Source organism: Emys orbicularis, chromosome 5 (genome assembly GCF_028017835.1).
Source record: "Emys orbicularis isolate rEmyOrb1 chromosome 5, rEmyOrb1.hap1, whole genome shotgun sequence".
NCBI classification, from domain to species: Eukaryota; Metazoa; Chordata; order Testudines; family Emydidae; genus Emys; species Emys orbicularis.
Window position 1 is genome coordinate 2,864,226 of NC_088687.1, and position 14,253 is coordinate 2,878,478.

General features: G+C 39.2%; 1 protein-coding gene across 1 annotated transcript; it reads right to left on the reverse strand.

The window, feature by feature from the left end:
* Positions 1 to 5,204: 5,204 nt before the first annotated feature.
* LEPROTL1 (leptin receptor overlapping transcript like 1) lies at positions 5,205 to 13,573 on the reverse strand. Its single transcript, XM_065404872.1, has 4 exons — positions 13,493 to 13,573; positions 10,466 to 10,544; positions 8,773 to 8,959; positions 5,205 to 7,683 (listed from the first exon to the last, which is right to left on the reverse strand). The coding sequence occupies exons 1-4, from the start codon at positions 13,506 to 13,508 to the stop codon at positions 7,567 to 7,569; spliced, it is 399 nt and encodes a 132-aa protein (XP_065260944.1). The 5' UTR covers positions 13,509 to 13,573; the 3' UTR covers positions 5,205 to 7,566.
* Positions 13,574 to 14,253: the final 680 nt, after the last annotated feature.

A 14,253-nucleotide genomic window follows, 5' to 3' on the forward strand; every position in this document is an offset into this window, starting at 1 on the left:
AAAGATCTCAATAATTGGGTTGTTGAATGTCGACAAAATGGGTACATTATCACTAGAACTGGAATTCATCTATGTGCTCTGCAAATGTCAAAAGACGACAAATACAAGTCAGTAAAGCCGTCTATGTTTGTCGCATCAGCGGGTTGGTATACTCGCTTCATGAACCGTCATGGTCTCTGTCTTCATCAGTGAACAAAGATAGCACAAAAGCTGCCGAGAGATCTGGAAGAAAAAAATCGAATCTTTCCGAAGGTTTATTATAAAATATCAAAAGGAATATGCATTTGAACTGTCACAAATAGGAAATATAGGTAAAACCAATGACATTCGATCTTCCGAGCAACAGAACGGTAACTCATGTTGGTGAAAAAACAGTTTTAATTAAAACCACTGGCCATGAAAAAAATACATTTTACGGTGGTTTTATCATGTTTGGCAAATGGATCAAAACTCCCTCCTGTTATTTTTAAAAGAAAAACCTTGCCTAAAAACATGAAATTTCCTGCTGGTGTCATTGTACATGCACACGAAAAGGGATGGATGGATGAAAGTGGGACTATTGAATGGCTGGAAAAAGTGTGGAATAAGAGACCAGGAGCACTTTTCAAGAAACCTGCTATGCTTGTTTGGGACATGTTCAGGGCACACAAGATGGATGAGGTGAAAAACGTGGCCAAAAATATGAAAACTACTTTGGCTGTAATACCTGGAGGCTTAACTTCAGTTCTACAACCGCTTGATGTCTGCCTGAACAAACCTTTTAAAGACAGGCTACGCAAAATGTGGTCTGAATGGACGTGCTCAGGCATAGCGAAGTTGACAAAAGGCGGGAATCTTACGAAGCCCGAAATCAATCTGGTCGGCCAGTGGGCCAAGAATGTGTGGGTGTCCATCCCCTCAGAAATGATAGAAAAATCATTTAGGAAAAGCTGTATCAGCAATGCACTCAACGAGTCAGAAGAGGATGCCATATTTGATGATGACACAACAGAGGCTGATGATGAGAAGGAATCTGAGTCTGAAGACGACACTGCCGACATCTACGATGACAATGCAGGTGCAGCTGTGACTGAAGCCGAGTTTAATGAACTGGTTGGTGAATCAGAGACTGATTCAGACTTTGAAGGATTTTAAGACTTTTTAAAGTCTCATATTGTTCTAAGTTACTTGTTTTAAATATCCATTTACTAATTTTAAATATTGACTATAATTTTGAAGGTGAATAAATATTTGTTCAGTTATTATAACAGGTTTTTAATTAGAATCAAAAGTTTTGCTAGAATTATTTTAAGTGTTTCTTGTGATGCCAGCTTTTAAAATATAGCAGGGGTCAGAAAACTTTGGCTCCCGGCCCGTTAGGGTAAGCCGCTGGCAGGTCGGGACATTTTGTTTACTTGGAGCATCTGCAGTCGTGGAGCCCCTCAGCTCCCAGTGTCCACGGTTTGCCGTTCCCAGCCAATGGGAGCTGCAGGAAATGGGAGCTGAGGGGCTCTGTGCCTGTGAACGTTCCAGGTAAACAAAACATCCAGGCCTGCTAGCAGCTTACCCTAACGGGCCAGGAGCCAAAGTTTGCCAACCCCTGAAATATAGGGTCGGCTTATAAAAGGGTCATACAGTTTTTGCTATTTTTACCTAACCATCTTGGAGGGTCAGCTTATAAACAAACGGGCTAATGAACGAGTATATATGGTACATTCTAAAAAAATTCTAACAACTTTTGACAATCTTCCCCCTGCAGCTTTCCACCAATCACATGACAATTTCTCTCTATTCTTTGTCTGTTATTGATGATTTTTCATCTGTGCCATACATTTCCTCAGCAAACTTCTGCAGGATTTTACACATTTAGGATCATCTTGAGGCAGCTCTTATTCCAGCTTCAGTTTAGGTTCCCACGGACTCAGACTTTAAGGCCTGAAGGGACTATTATGATTATTTAGTCTGACCTGCTGCATATCACAGGCCACAGAACCTCATCCACCCATTCCTGTAATAGGCTTATAATCTCTAGCTGAGTTATTAAAGTCCTCAAATCTTGATTTAAAACTTCAAGTTAGCGAATCCACCATTTACTCTAGTTCAAAAAGCAAGTGACCCGTGCCGCACACTGCAGAGGAAGGCAGAAAAACCCAGGGTCTCTGCCAACCTGACCTGGAAGAAATTCCTTCCTGACCCCAAATATGGCAGTCTGTTAGACCCTGAGCATGTGGGCAAGCCCCACCAGCCAGATACCAGATAATTTTTTCCCAGGTAACTCAGAGCTTTTCCCTTCTCTTGTCCCATCTCTGGCCTTTGAAGAGATTTGCTAATAACGGTCACACATGGGCCACATGCCATCATAGGCAATGTCATAAACATAACAAGCTCAGTCTTGAAACAAGTTAGGTTTTTGCTCCCACTGCTCCTCTTGGAATGCTGTTCCAGAACGTCACTCCTCTGATAAGAATAGCCAAACTACACAATGACCATGATATACAGTTTGCTGTTGTTACAGGACTTGATTTTAACAATATCTTTGGCACAAACAGCCTTTCCTTGTTTAACTTGCAGCTCAGCAACGCCTGGGAACAAGATTATTATCCACAAACACTAAAATGATAATAGTACATGTAACACTTCCATAGTAAATTGGTAGATAATGTTGCCACTTATTTTTTAAATAAACAGGCAATACGGGAGAGACTACATTTAGAGGTTTTAGACATGCTCAATCATTTGTTGCACACAGTAGACAAATTTGAGAGAACAACTATTTGCTAAACATTGTTACTATAACTAGAAAAAGTATAGAAAAACTATACTAATTGAAGGAGTAACTTGCAATAGGCAACAGACTCAGAAGCTTGATTTTATGTTGACATTGTTAACACTTCACTTTCTTTCCAATCTCTGGTATGTAAACCCACTGTACCACTATTTTTGTATAAACATCTCAGTGGTTTCTTGAGGCAAGGTGATTGCATAAAGTACAAGTCTGTACTCTCCATCCTTTTGCAAATGCAACCTAAAATCTTCTATTTTTTTTTTTAATACAATAGGCAGCTGTCATAAATGTAAAGGGAAGGGTAACAACCTTTATGTATGCAGTAATGTAAAATCCCTCTTGGTACAGAATCACTTACCTGTAAGGGGTTATCAGTTCAATTAACCTCATTGGCACCTGACCAGAAGGACCAATGGGGAAAGAAGATACTTTCAAATGGGGGAGTGGGGGAGGAAGGCTTTGTTTGTGCTCTTTTGTGTGTGTGCTCTCTTGAGACAGAGAGGGACCAGGCAAGAAAAAAAAAACTCTCCTAAAACCCTACCTGAAATAAGCATCTAAGATTACAAAAAAAATGTAAGTAAAGCAAGGAAATGCATTAGATTATCTTTTGTTTTAGCTTGTGAATTTTCCCTATGCTAAGAGGGAGGTTTATTCCTGTTTTTTGTAACTTTAAAGTTTTGCCTAGAGGGGAATCCTCTGTGTTTTAAATCCTATTACCCTGTAAAATTACCTTCCATCCTGATTTTACAGAGGCGCTGCTTTTACTTTTTTCTTTATAATAAAGTTCTGCTTTTAAAAACCTGATTGGTTTTTAGTGTCCTAAAAACCCAAGGGTTTGGTCTGTGCTCACCTTGGTTACCTATTTGGTAGGTGTAGTATTCTCAAGCCTCCCCAGGAAAGGGGGTGAACTCACTTGGTGATGGCAGCAATACCGTCCAAGGACAAGGAAGAATTTGTGCCTTGGGGAAGTTTTTAACCTAAGCTGGTAGAAATAAGCTTAGGGGGTCTTTCATGCGGGTCCCCACGTCTGTATCCCAGAGTTCAGAGTGGGGAGGGAACCCTGACAGCAGCCTTATTCTTTAAACTACCCATCCACACTGACTTTTTGGCTTTTTCCACTCAGAAGATAGTGCTCATTCAGAGTTCATGAGCATTTTAGTTTTTAGTCAAGAGTTACTTATCCTAGTCAAATTCCATTTGCCATTGTGCTAATTAATCTCCACTGCTATGTTTAGACCTAATCCTAATCCTTATTTGCTAACAGTCTCAACTCAGTTGCCTTCAACGAACAAACTACATTAACACTTCTCCCACTACTGGTCCCAAGAGATCTCATTTACTCCAGAAAAGCAGCTCTTTGTTGTTACTGTCACAAGTTCTTCCTTCACTTGTTACAGGACTCTGACTCACTGGTTTTCCTCACTTATGAGTGATGGTTAGAAAATTAAAGTTTCAACCATCAGAAGCCATCTATTATAATTTTCCTCAGATTTCACACATTAGAAATACACATTTTTTTGCTTTCAGAAACTGGTTTGACCCCATAAAGTTAAAAGTTTTTCCCCTTAGAAAAAAGGAAAGGGCTGATCCACAATTTCCATTGATTTCTTTGTTAGAAACAGGCACTGTGTGTTATCAACTTCTCAATTTTCAGAAGTTTGCTGATGGATGTATTTCACACCACTCTTTATAAATCAGTGTTCTTATACCTTGTGTGTATTGAGGCAATAGCTCAGCGGTTTGAGCATTGGCCTGCTAAACTCAGGGTTGTGAGTTCAATCCTTGAGAGGGCCACTTAGGGATCTGGGGCAAAATCAGTACTTGGTCCTGCTAGTGAAGGCAGGGGGCTGGACTCAATGACCTTTCAAGGTCCCTTCCAGTTCTAGGAGATAGGATATCTCCATTAATTTAATTTTTTAATTTTAACGTAGCAGAAACTCAACATATCAAAGTTTTGACTGACAACATATTACTGTATGGTTTAGCATACTGTTATATATAATTTAAGAATTTCAGAAGTCCCCATATTGTGATATCTATTGGCAATGTAAGCCTGGGGGCATATACAATTAAGTTAGAGAGGTAGTATCTGATATTACACATCTTACAAATGAAAGTCAAGAAAATGGAAAAGAGAGAGACTTGGAAAAGTGTCTAAACATTTTAAATATTATCTTTTATGGCTTTTTTGGAGTTCGTTGGGACATCATTATATACTGATGAATATATAATGTTAAACCTCCATGATAAGCCTCGGATTAATGAAGAACTGGCTCACAGAATTGCCTCAAGTAATTTTTGAAAACAAGCACATTTTTCCAACAGCAAGGACAACCCTATGAAAACAAGTTGGGGAAAGCAATCCATGTTTTAAACACATCAGATTATACTCTTTGATTAATCTAACAGTATATTTTCATTAAATACCCAAAACTCAAGCTGATATTTAAAATGTTTATTGTTTCATCATTAAAAGTTCTCTATAGAAGGATGGCAATGCTATTTCAGTGCATATTATATGGAAAAATCATACCTCTCAAGTGCCTAGCCTAGAAACCAGAGACAGCACTATGTCTAATTAGTGTGCAAGGTCAAGAACACAATGCTGTCAATGCAATATACAGAAAAAATACACTGCTATTAAATATAAAAAATTCTGTGGCCAAGTGGAAGAGTAGCAGGGTATTACATTGACATCTAGGAAAGCAATGTGGGCATGGGAAAAACAGAACTCATTTCTTGGGCAATTGACTGGGTCAGGTCATAAAAAAAATTCAAGAATCTGGGAGGAGTTGTCAAAGTCACACTTTTGTGTGAAGGCAAGTACTATCATTAGCCACTGGTTTAGAAGATTTTCAAAAGCATGTAAGGTATTTAGCTGAACAGGTCCCACTGAAAGTCAATGAGCCATGCTTCTAACTCACTTAGGCACTTTTGAAAATGTCCACCTTACTCAGTAGATTCTTCTGTTACACGTCTTTACAGGTGGCTGAAATGCTATCTGCTAAAGATTCACTTTCTGCATACCTAGGACTTTATTCTTCAGTTTCTTTACAGCTATGGAGAATATTGCTCAAAGCTCTTACCCACAACATTGTGTGGCCTTAATAGACTGACAGGTAGCTGTACACACTAGACTAAATATCTTGAACATACAATATCACATATGTAACTATCATGATTATCAGACTTGAAATAGTCAGTTTTATAGTTCATTTACATCCGTGTAAATAAAATAATCCCCTTTCAAACAAAGACAGACAAGATCCACTTACTCTGTGCTTTTTTATACTGAAGCACTGGTAATTAAGACCTAAGTAATCAATTTTTATCATGCCTGCACAGTTAGCTTTCTAATCTTCATTTAAAAAAAAGTTGAATAAAAATAGATTTTAGAAGTATTTTTGGTCAGCTTTATTGATACATCTAATATAATCAAGCCTGGCTAATCTGCATTAATCCACTGTGTATCACAACGAATGTCTAATAAATAGGATTTGCATCAATTAAAAACAGACAATTGAGAGGTATGCAGAAAACTTGTCTTAAATATTGTAAATTACAGGTGACATAGCCTTATGGAACAAGAACTACAATTATTACAGATAACATTACTGTTAACAGATAATGCATGAACTGAAAGACTGACAAAGTCACTAGGAAATCATTTCAGTCAAAGACTTGCAAAAAAGTTGTGCTTTGACTGTACTGTATATTAATATAGCAATCAATTTTCTTACGTAAGTTAAATACCTATGATTTAAGGGTTAGTCTACATTTGAAAAGCCATTTTACTCAATATATACTATGTATAAAATAAATTTAAAAAAGGGAAGCGGGGAAAATATTTTGTATACGTTGCAAACATACATCAGTAGTTCCATGAATGAACATTTTACCTCCCCTTTGGTAAAATGTGAAAAGTTGACATAAGAACAAAAACATACAATACTTATAAATAGAAACAGTTCAACACAGATTTTTTGAAAATGGAATTAAATGTCAGTTTTCTTTTCTCACCAATGCAATTTAAATTTTGCATTTTATAGCATCAATAAACTTACACATAAGAGATTTATATGTCACACCCACAGAAGAGTTGAGAACAAAAAAGGGGAAGTACTCCTTTAAGGGTGTTAAAAACATAGGAATCAGATCCCAGAAAATAATTACCCGCTTATTGGCAGAACAGCTGCCCCATCCCCAAGCCAGTGGCATCAACACTTCAGTCGTAGTGAGGTATGAGCAGAACAGTCTACACCTGGTACACCCATCCAGTACGCATACCCCCACCAAAACACACTGACAATCTACACATTTGCTTATTGACAATGTTGCGTTTTGGCAGCACAATTGCTTACTTTGTACATCATATTTTAGTCACCATGGTCAAAACAAAACAAAAGATAAAATGTATCTAACTCAATATAGCTGTTGCTCTTAAAAGAAACTTTAAAAAACTCTTTCAAGGAAACTATTTAAAAATTCTTGTTCCAGCATTTATATGTAGCATAAATACAAAAACAGAATGGAACCAACAATTACAATTTTTAATGAAGTGAGATATTAAACATATTTAGATAAAAGGAAGTGAAAACAAAGTGTCTTTCCAAACAATAGAAACCTTGAAATCCATCAGCAACTCAGTGAAGATAGTACACTTACAATAAACAAGGTGAAAAGGAGCATCTAAAATACACCAAAGGCTTGCTATGCTATTTCTCCTTATTGCCCATTCTCTCGTTTGTATGGATGGCCACTGAATGATAAGATGTCTATGATAATTCTGTACTAAACTCCTTTCACCACTGCTGCCAGCTGAAGTCGTCATTGCTGCCGAAGACCAAGAAAAATCCTAGGATAGTAGCAAAGATGACAGTATTCCCTGTGAGGACGAGTGCACATGCTCCCCACAAAATCTGTGGACAAGGGAAATTTAGTTACATATGCAGAGAACTAGACAGCAGAAGCAACTAAATGAGACAAAAAGAACAGCGTGCAAAGTTACTGAATGTGGTCTGAAGTATAACAATTCACTGATGCAAGGACAAGTTTGTATGTTATGATTTGAAATTAAACCACAAAGCCCAGGTACATGTTGACACATTTTAACAATTCTCTCACAGTTGGTCCGGCACCCGAGCAGCTTTCCCGAATTGCTACAGTTCAGGTACAGCTGTTTTTTACCACCATATCATCTAGACCTGCTCCAAGCAGGGTTAGATAACACAATAATAAACACGTCTGCTCTCAATCTACCCTGGTGCTTCTTTGGTTGCTAGCCCCAGTGCTAGACTTGCCTAAACGTAGAATTATAGATGCAGCCCTCTAGAAAAAAGTTATCTTGGTAACTAAGTGGGATTTTCAAAAACCATCTAAAAGGAATTAGGTGCTCAGAATCCATTAAAAGTCAATAGAAGTTGGGCACCTGACTCCCTCAGGCACTTTTGAAAGCCACACTCTAGTGGGAAGTTTCCCTCTAGGAAAGAACTTAAAAAAAAAAAAATCTTTATTTTCCGATTTTCTCAATGGAATTAAAGCACACTAGATATTCTTTTAAAAGGTGTAAGTGAAAGAATACAAAGCAGTACAGAGTGTTTTGAGGGAGTGAAGAGAATTATACATTGATTAGAACGAGGGCCACTCATTTTTTCATAATTCTCTGACATCCTATATTTTTGTTTATTGAACCTAACAAACAGAAGAAAGAGAAAGAGAAATAGCTGACCACCAAGGAACTGTCCTTTCTAACTATTACATAAATGGTCTCCACATTATTTGGAACATTTCTAGCTTGGTTTCTGTGGGTAAGATTTTATATTGCTGTTGTTTTCCTTCTTGAATGTTTGCAGTGTTGTATACATTTTCATCTACTCAGGTACACTTTAAACATCTTAGCTTAAAAGTTATATCAAAATGTATCAGCAAAACTTTAAGCTCAGAGAAAGTATTACACAACATGGAATCATTTAGCAAAGAACATGTTCCCATATGGAAATATTACTAACCAGTTGTGCTCTGGCAAATACTATAGGTAGTCCAAATGCTGAGACAACAATGCCTGTTGTAAGAAATATTGCTAGTTCCTTGCAAGCATTACTTGTAGCATCTGTTTCATCTACTAATCTTCTTGCTATGCAGTATGGAATAGGAGAAAGGATGTAAAAAAACAGAACAAACAGTGGCCAGTATTGGCTGGGGAAAAGAAAAAAAGAAGAGTTAATATTCCCATTTCTTCACAGTAAATACTTTGTCGCTTTTCCTGATATACACCCTTATGAGTATACTTTTATCCCAAAAGAAGCCCCTACCACAGTGATTGCTGTATAAAGCATATTAAGAACTACAGTTTCTTGCCCCACTTTTTAATCCCTTTCCTCTTCAGGCAAAACTTTAAAAATGGGGCATTCCAACATGAACTGACAGACATACTGGCTCCAGTTCATTTATGTGGGAAGTGAATGCCATAACTAAGGTGGGGCCACCGATGAAAATGTTCTGGCAATAGCCCCGGATGTTCAAGCCCGGGGCTGTTTCAGCTGACCTCAATGACAGTGGAGGAAAACAGGTTGAGAGGGAGTTCTTGTCCATGTTTTTCTGGGAGCCTCATTGCATCATTTAAGAGAACCAGATACGATCAACTCCACTCTGAATATTTTAGCAACCAAGCCAAGCTTTACAGGATTTATAATCTGCCCATAAAAAAATTATCTGTGGAAGGAGACAATTGTTCTCCACAGACATTTATAAAAAAAAAGCATGGCAATGGAATGAATGCCTCCATAATATTTTTAAGAACTTGGAAAATTAATACTTTGGCAGATATTTTAAGTTTAGAGTTCACTCAATAAGAAGGGGTCACACAAAGTATATTTAGCACTACACCTGACATTCAACACACAGAAAGCAGGGAAAAGGATGCTACAGGCCAAAATACAGACCCACGAGGACAACTTATCCCACAACAGCAGCGCAGGATGTCATCCTACCTAGCAAGAGGTGTTTAGTATAATTTTTTCATTTTACCATCAGTTGGAAGGGCAGGACAATTTATCAAACAGACCTGGTATACGGAAGAAACTAGAAGGGCCTGCCCTTTGGCTTGATGGTCTACAAGCTTGTCTATCAGTGAATCTAGAGAGATAGGTGAGGTAATATCGTTTATTGGACCAACTTCTGTTGGTGAGAGAGACCAAGAAGTTGGTCCAATAAAAGATACTACTTTGCCCTCCTTATCTCTTGAATATTCTGGGACCAACTCAGCTACAACACTGCATGCATCAGTGAATCTGTCAAGTATCCAATAGAGTTTGTTGGACAAAGTGGCAATCACACTGGCAATACACTTCACTACCCATTTCAGTACATGCTAAAACCCTTGTCAATCGCAAGTACACAGAGGTTATAGGATAAAAGGAGTATTTGAGAAACATTTTTCGGATGCTTTCCTTAATGGTTTGTATTTAAGACTATCCTATAAATATTAGTTGATTTCCCTTTTCTGACCAGATAACTGCAAACTAGTTCACAGGTGACCTTTTTTGTGTTTTCCCCAACATTTTCAATCCATAATCAAAAAATTGCCCATAGGAACAGGCCAGTGTGCGGCAAAAGGATTTTCACTACACTGGCTCTGGAGGACAGGCTATTCAGTAGTGAAAGGGCCATGAGGTCAAAGTGTATTAAAACTGTGTACATTACCTATTGTACTGTGGAAGAGCACATCCAAGCATTAGGAACATTAGTCCAATTGCTCCCCCAAAGGACAGACTAATCAAAGCTGTAAGGAAAACACAAATCAAGAACAGGATGGTCAGATTGTTGGACCACATGGAACACTAGTACACAATCTGAAAGCATTAACTATATTTTTGGCTATTGGCAAAGCTGAACAATATCGTCACAAGTCAAGGGTGTCATTGCAGTAACAGACTCCTCCTGCTGCATTAACAGACTTTCAAAGTTAAGGTGGAGGAGGTAATATCTTTTATTGGACCAACTTCTGTTGGGGGAGAGAGACAAGCTTTCGAGCTTACACAGAGTATCCTAGAATATCCAACAGGTTTCAGAGTAGCAGCCGTGTTAGTCTGTATCCGCAAAAAGAACAGGAGTACTTGTGGCACCTTAGAGACTAACAAATTTATTTGAGCATAAGCTTTCGTGGGCTACAGCCCACTTCATCAGATGCATAGAATGGAACATCTTCTGGCTATTGGCAAGCTGACGCATCAAATCCTAGATTTACTCTAATCTTCATTTGTATCGTATCTATACAACTTCAGAATCTTCAGTAACATTTTTCATAAATCAAATCCTAACTTTAAATGGACTGATCCATACAAAGGAACAAAAGCTTTCTGAAATCTCTTGGGAATACCTTATGTTTCTGTGAAGTTAAATAACTGATCTCAGGATGTTATTTAAAGAAAGAGTTACAATAAAGCCAGCAGGCTGGTTAAGAATTGGTAAGACTTCAGCTTCTTGAAAATCTGTCATTTGCCTCCAAATGTTTTTGGATAAAAACGAACACATGGAACCAAAAGCACCATATCTTAATGGGGAACAGGTTTAAAACAAAATCTAAAATATTCCTATATTAGTAATTCCTTTAACATTTTAAATGCGCTAGAAGTAGCCTCAGGTACTAGCTCTGCTTCTGAGATCTCTCACTGATTTTTGCTGTATAATTGTATTTTCTTTTAAAATAACCCACACAAATAGAGGAAACTGACTGAAACTGTGTACAGGGTAAACAGTACAATGTCTGATGGGCAAAATGCTGTCAAATTAACGTAGGGCCTGATTCAGAGTCCTCTGAGGTCAGAGTTTTTGTTAGCTCCATTGTCTGGAATGGGCTATCAAACACAAACTGAATAATCGATTTTGAAAAATATGAAAGGAAAACACTTTTTACAGTTCCAAAAACTCTGTTCACTTCTATTTTATTGTCTGAATCTATACTGGAAAATTGGTGTGTATATACTACACAGCTTCATGAGAAACCTCTATTCATTCTCATTTCTAGCTTAATCATACCACCAAAGTTAAATCACGTTTTCCTCACAATAGGATTAATAAATGAAGTAACCCCATGAGATTACATTAAGGGACTTATAACCTTTCTTGTGCTTCAGAAAGTCCCAAGGTGGATATGATAGTCCCACTTGCATCATCTTTGTTCTTTAACTATTAACAGGTGAAAACATGTAGCAAACAAAGAGGCAAGAGCCTCACTTTAAATTACATTCAAAATTTCATCTAACAGACTTCGTTTTAAAGCTTAATATAAATGTTCATGTAACCAAAGTTACATTTTTGTGTAGTACTGAACACAAGTGTACAGAACCTTTTACTGTCATCTCCTTCAATTAAATATGAAACAAATGAGAAATAAAATGCTCTGATGGCTTGGAATCAGTGGAAAAAATCTGGGAACTTGAGTTTCAGTAGATTTGAATGAATCCTACTTAATACACAAATGGTAGCACTTTAAAAGATTTAATTCTGAAAAGCATAGTAGCTGTAAAATTTAATTTGGCTGTATATCAAGTTAACATTTTCATTGGTAAATAACCTAGCAGTTTTAAGAGAGCATCATTTGACAGGATGATAAATGAGGATTGAAAACAGTTACGCTTTCACATCAGTCAATGGGACTATTCCTTCGGTTTTCTGACTTCTATTTTCTGATTTTAAAAAAAAATGATTTCTAGTGGATGCAATTACCATACTTTATTTTTTATATAAACTTGGACATCTGAGAGTGTGAAATAAAATTATATGAGGTATATGTTGCATGTGACTTGACACTCATTTAGTCAAATATAACTTCAGAATAACATTTTAAAAAAAATCACCTAAGAGAAAAGGTTTCAGAACATAGCCTTGTGAACAATTATCCGTATCTGACCTATGATACCAAACAATGAATAAGCATAAGGCAGTGAGTTTATCCAAAGGAGGCTGGGCTTCTTTGCTAAAATCTTATTGTGCTAAGTGAATACAAGTCCTTTAGAAATAGGTCCAGTTGTATTTTTTACAAGTTTGATTATGGGATATTCCATTCATTAAGCAGGATTTGTGGCTCATTTCAAAGTTCAGCCCATTTGCATTATTAGTGTGACATTTTTAGCCAGAAGATGACTTTCACTGGAGGAGCGAGGGAAAACAAAATTAATATTTATTGCAGAATTTACTCTTTGTAGGTGTTTAAAATTTGACCTCCTGACTTCTGTCTGCAAAGGCGCCCTCACGAACGTGAGCCAGGGTAAACAATCAAGTGCTACAGGCCTAAGGCTTTGTTTTCACGTGGAAGCAGCTCCCTTGTTGTCAAACCCAAGTGGGGACAAGGTACGGGTAGTGTCTGCCTCCACCAGCTACATCCCGGCGGGGGGTGCTGGGCTGCCCTGGGTCAGCCACACGGAGGATAAGACCACTCAGGCCTCCAGACCTGGTCTTCCCCCAGAGCGCGCTCACCCCGAGCGAGCGAGCGCCGCGCTCCGTCTCTCGCGGCTGCTCACCGCCCTGGGGGCGGCCAGGCACCTCCCGGCCCAGCCGCTGCTCCCTGCCAAGGAGACGGGCCCCGCACCAGGGAGTGAAGGCTCTGCCCCGGCGGCTCCCCCCAGCTCGGGGCACGGGGTGGAGCTGGGACATTGGGTCTCAGCGGCGCCCATCCGCCTCCGCTCCCCGGTCCCTCCCAGCGCCGACAACCGCTCCTGCCCCCAGCACCTTTGATCCCGGCCATAGTGCCGCCACCGTTCCCCTCACCGGCCGCCAACAGGGAGCAGGCCCGACCCAACCCCCGGAAGTGCGTGTGCGGCGAGACGAGGCAACTCTTCCGGTGAGAATTGCGCAGTCGCCAAGGCAGGAGCGCGCCCCTCCGTCATGTGACTCGGGCGCTGTGAAGCCCTGCGCTAGGGGGCGTGTCGGGGAAGGGAGGCGGCTGCTTAAAGGGCCAGTACTGCAGCGGGGAATCCTTAAAGGGCCAGAGACAGCATATTACTCAGCCTCCCCAGACCAGCGAGATGAAGCGCTCAAGTCATACCCCCTTCAGCCCGGCCCTGGATCGCTCCCTGCTGGGCGCAGATGCCATTAGTGCCTTAGCTCTTACCTCAGAAATATTGCAAAAAACCCCACCCCCCCGGTGCTTTCATTATGGGAGACGCTCCTCTGTAAAACAAGTTCGTTTCTAGCCCTTGTGGTTGGCTGACACTGTGAGCCAGTCAGACCAGGATGCTGAAGACAAATCAAAACATCCCCACTGTTGTTATTTTGTTATTTTTCAGGCAAATTTAATTTGGGTCTGAGTCATGATTTTTGAATGCTTGAGGTTGGCAATTCTGCCTGCTTCTCCCTCCCACCTGAACAATTTCAGATGTTGTTGGATGTATAAGATAATTTCCCATCCCTTTCAAAGGAGCCACACATAAAATAGGTAATTACACACTGAATGCAGAGCAAAGGAACTTGGAGGGAGTAAATAGTACAAA

What these genes read in the sequence shown, in the direction of transcription:
- LEPROTL1 (XM_065404872.1), bottom strand. An exon ending in GCTCTTCCACAGTACAATAG is followed by an intron (nt 8,960 to 10,465) that starts GTAATGTACACA and finishes TCTTTTCCCCAG; the next exon opens with CCAATACTGGCCACTGTTTG. An exon ending in TATTTGCCAGAGCACAACTG is followed by an intron (nt 7,684 to 8,772) that starts GTTAGTAATATT and finishes CCTTGTCCACAG; the next exon opens with ATTTTGTGGGGAGCATGTGC.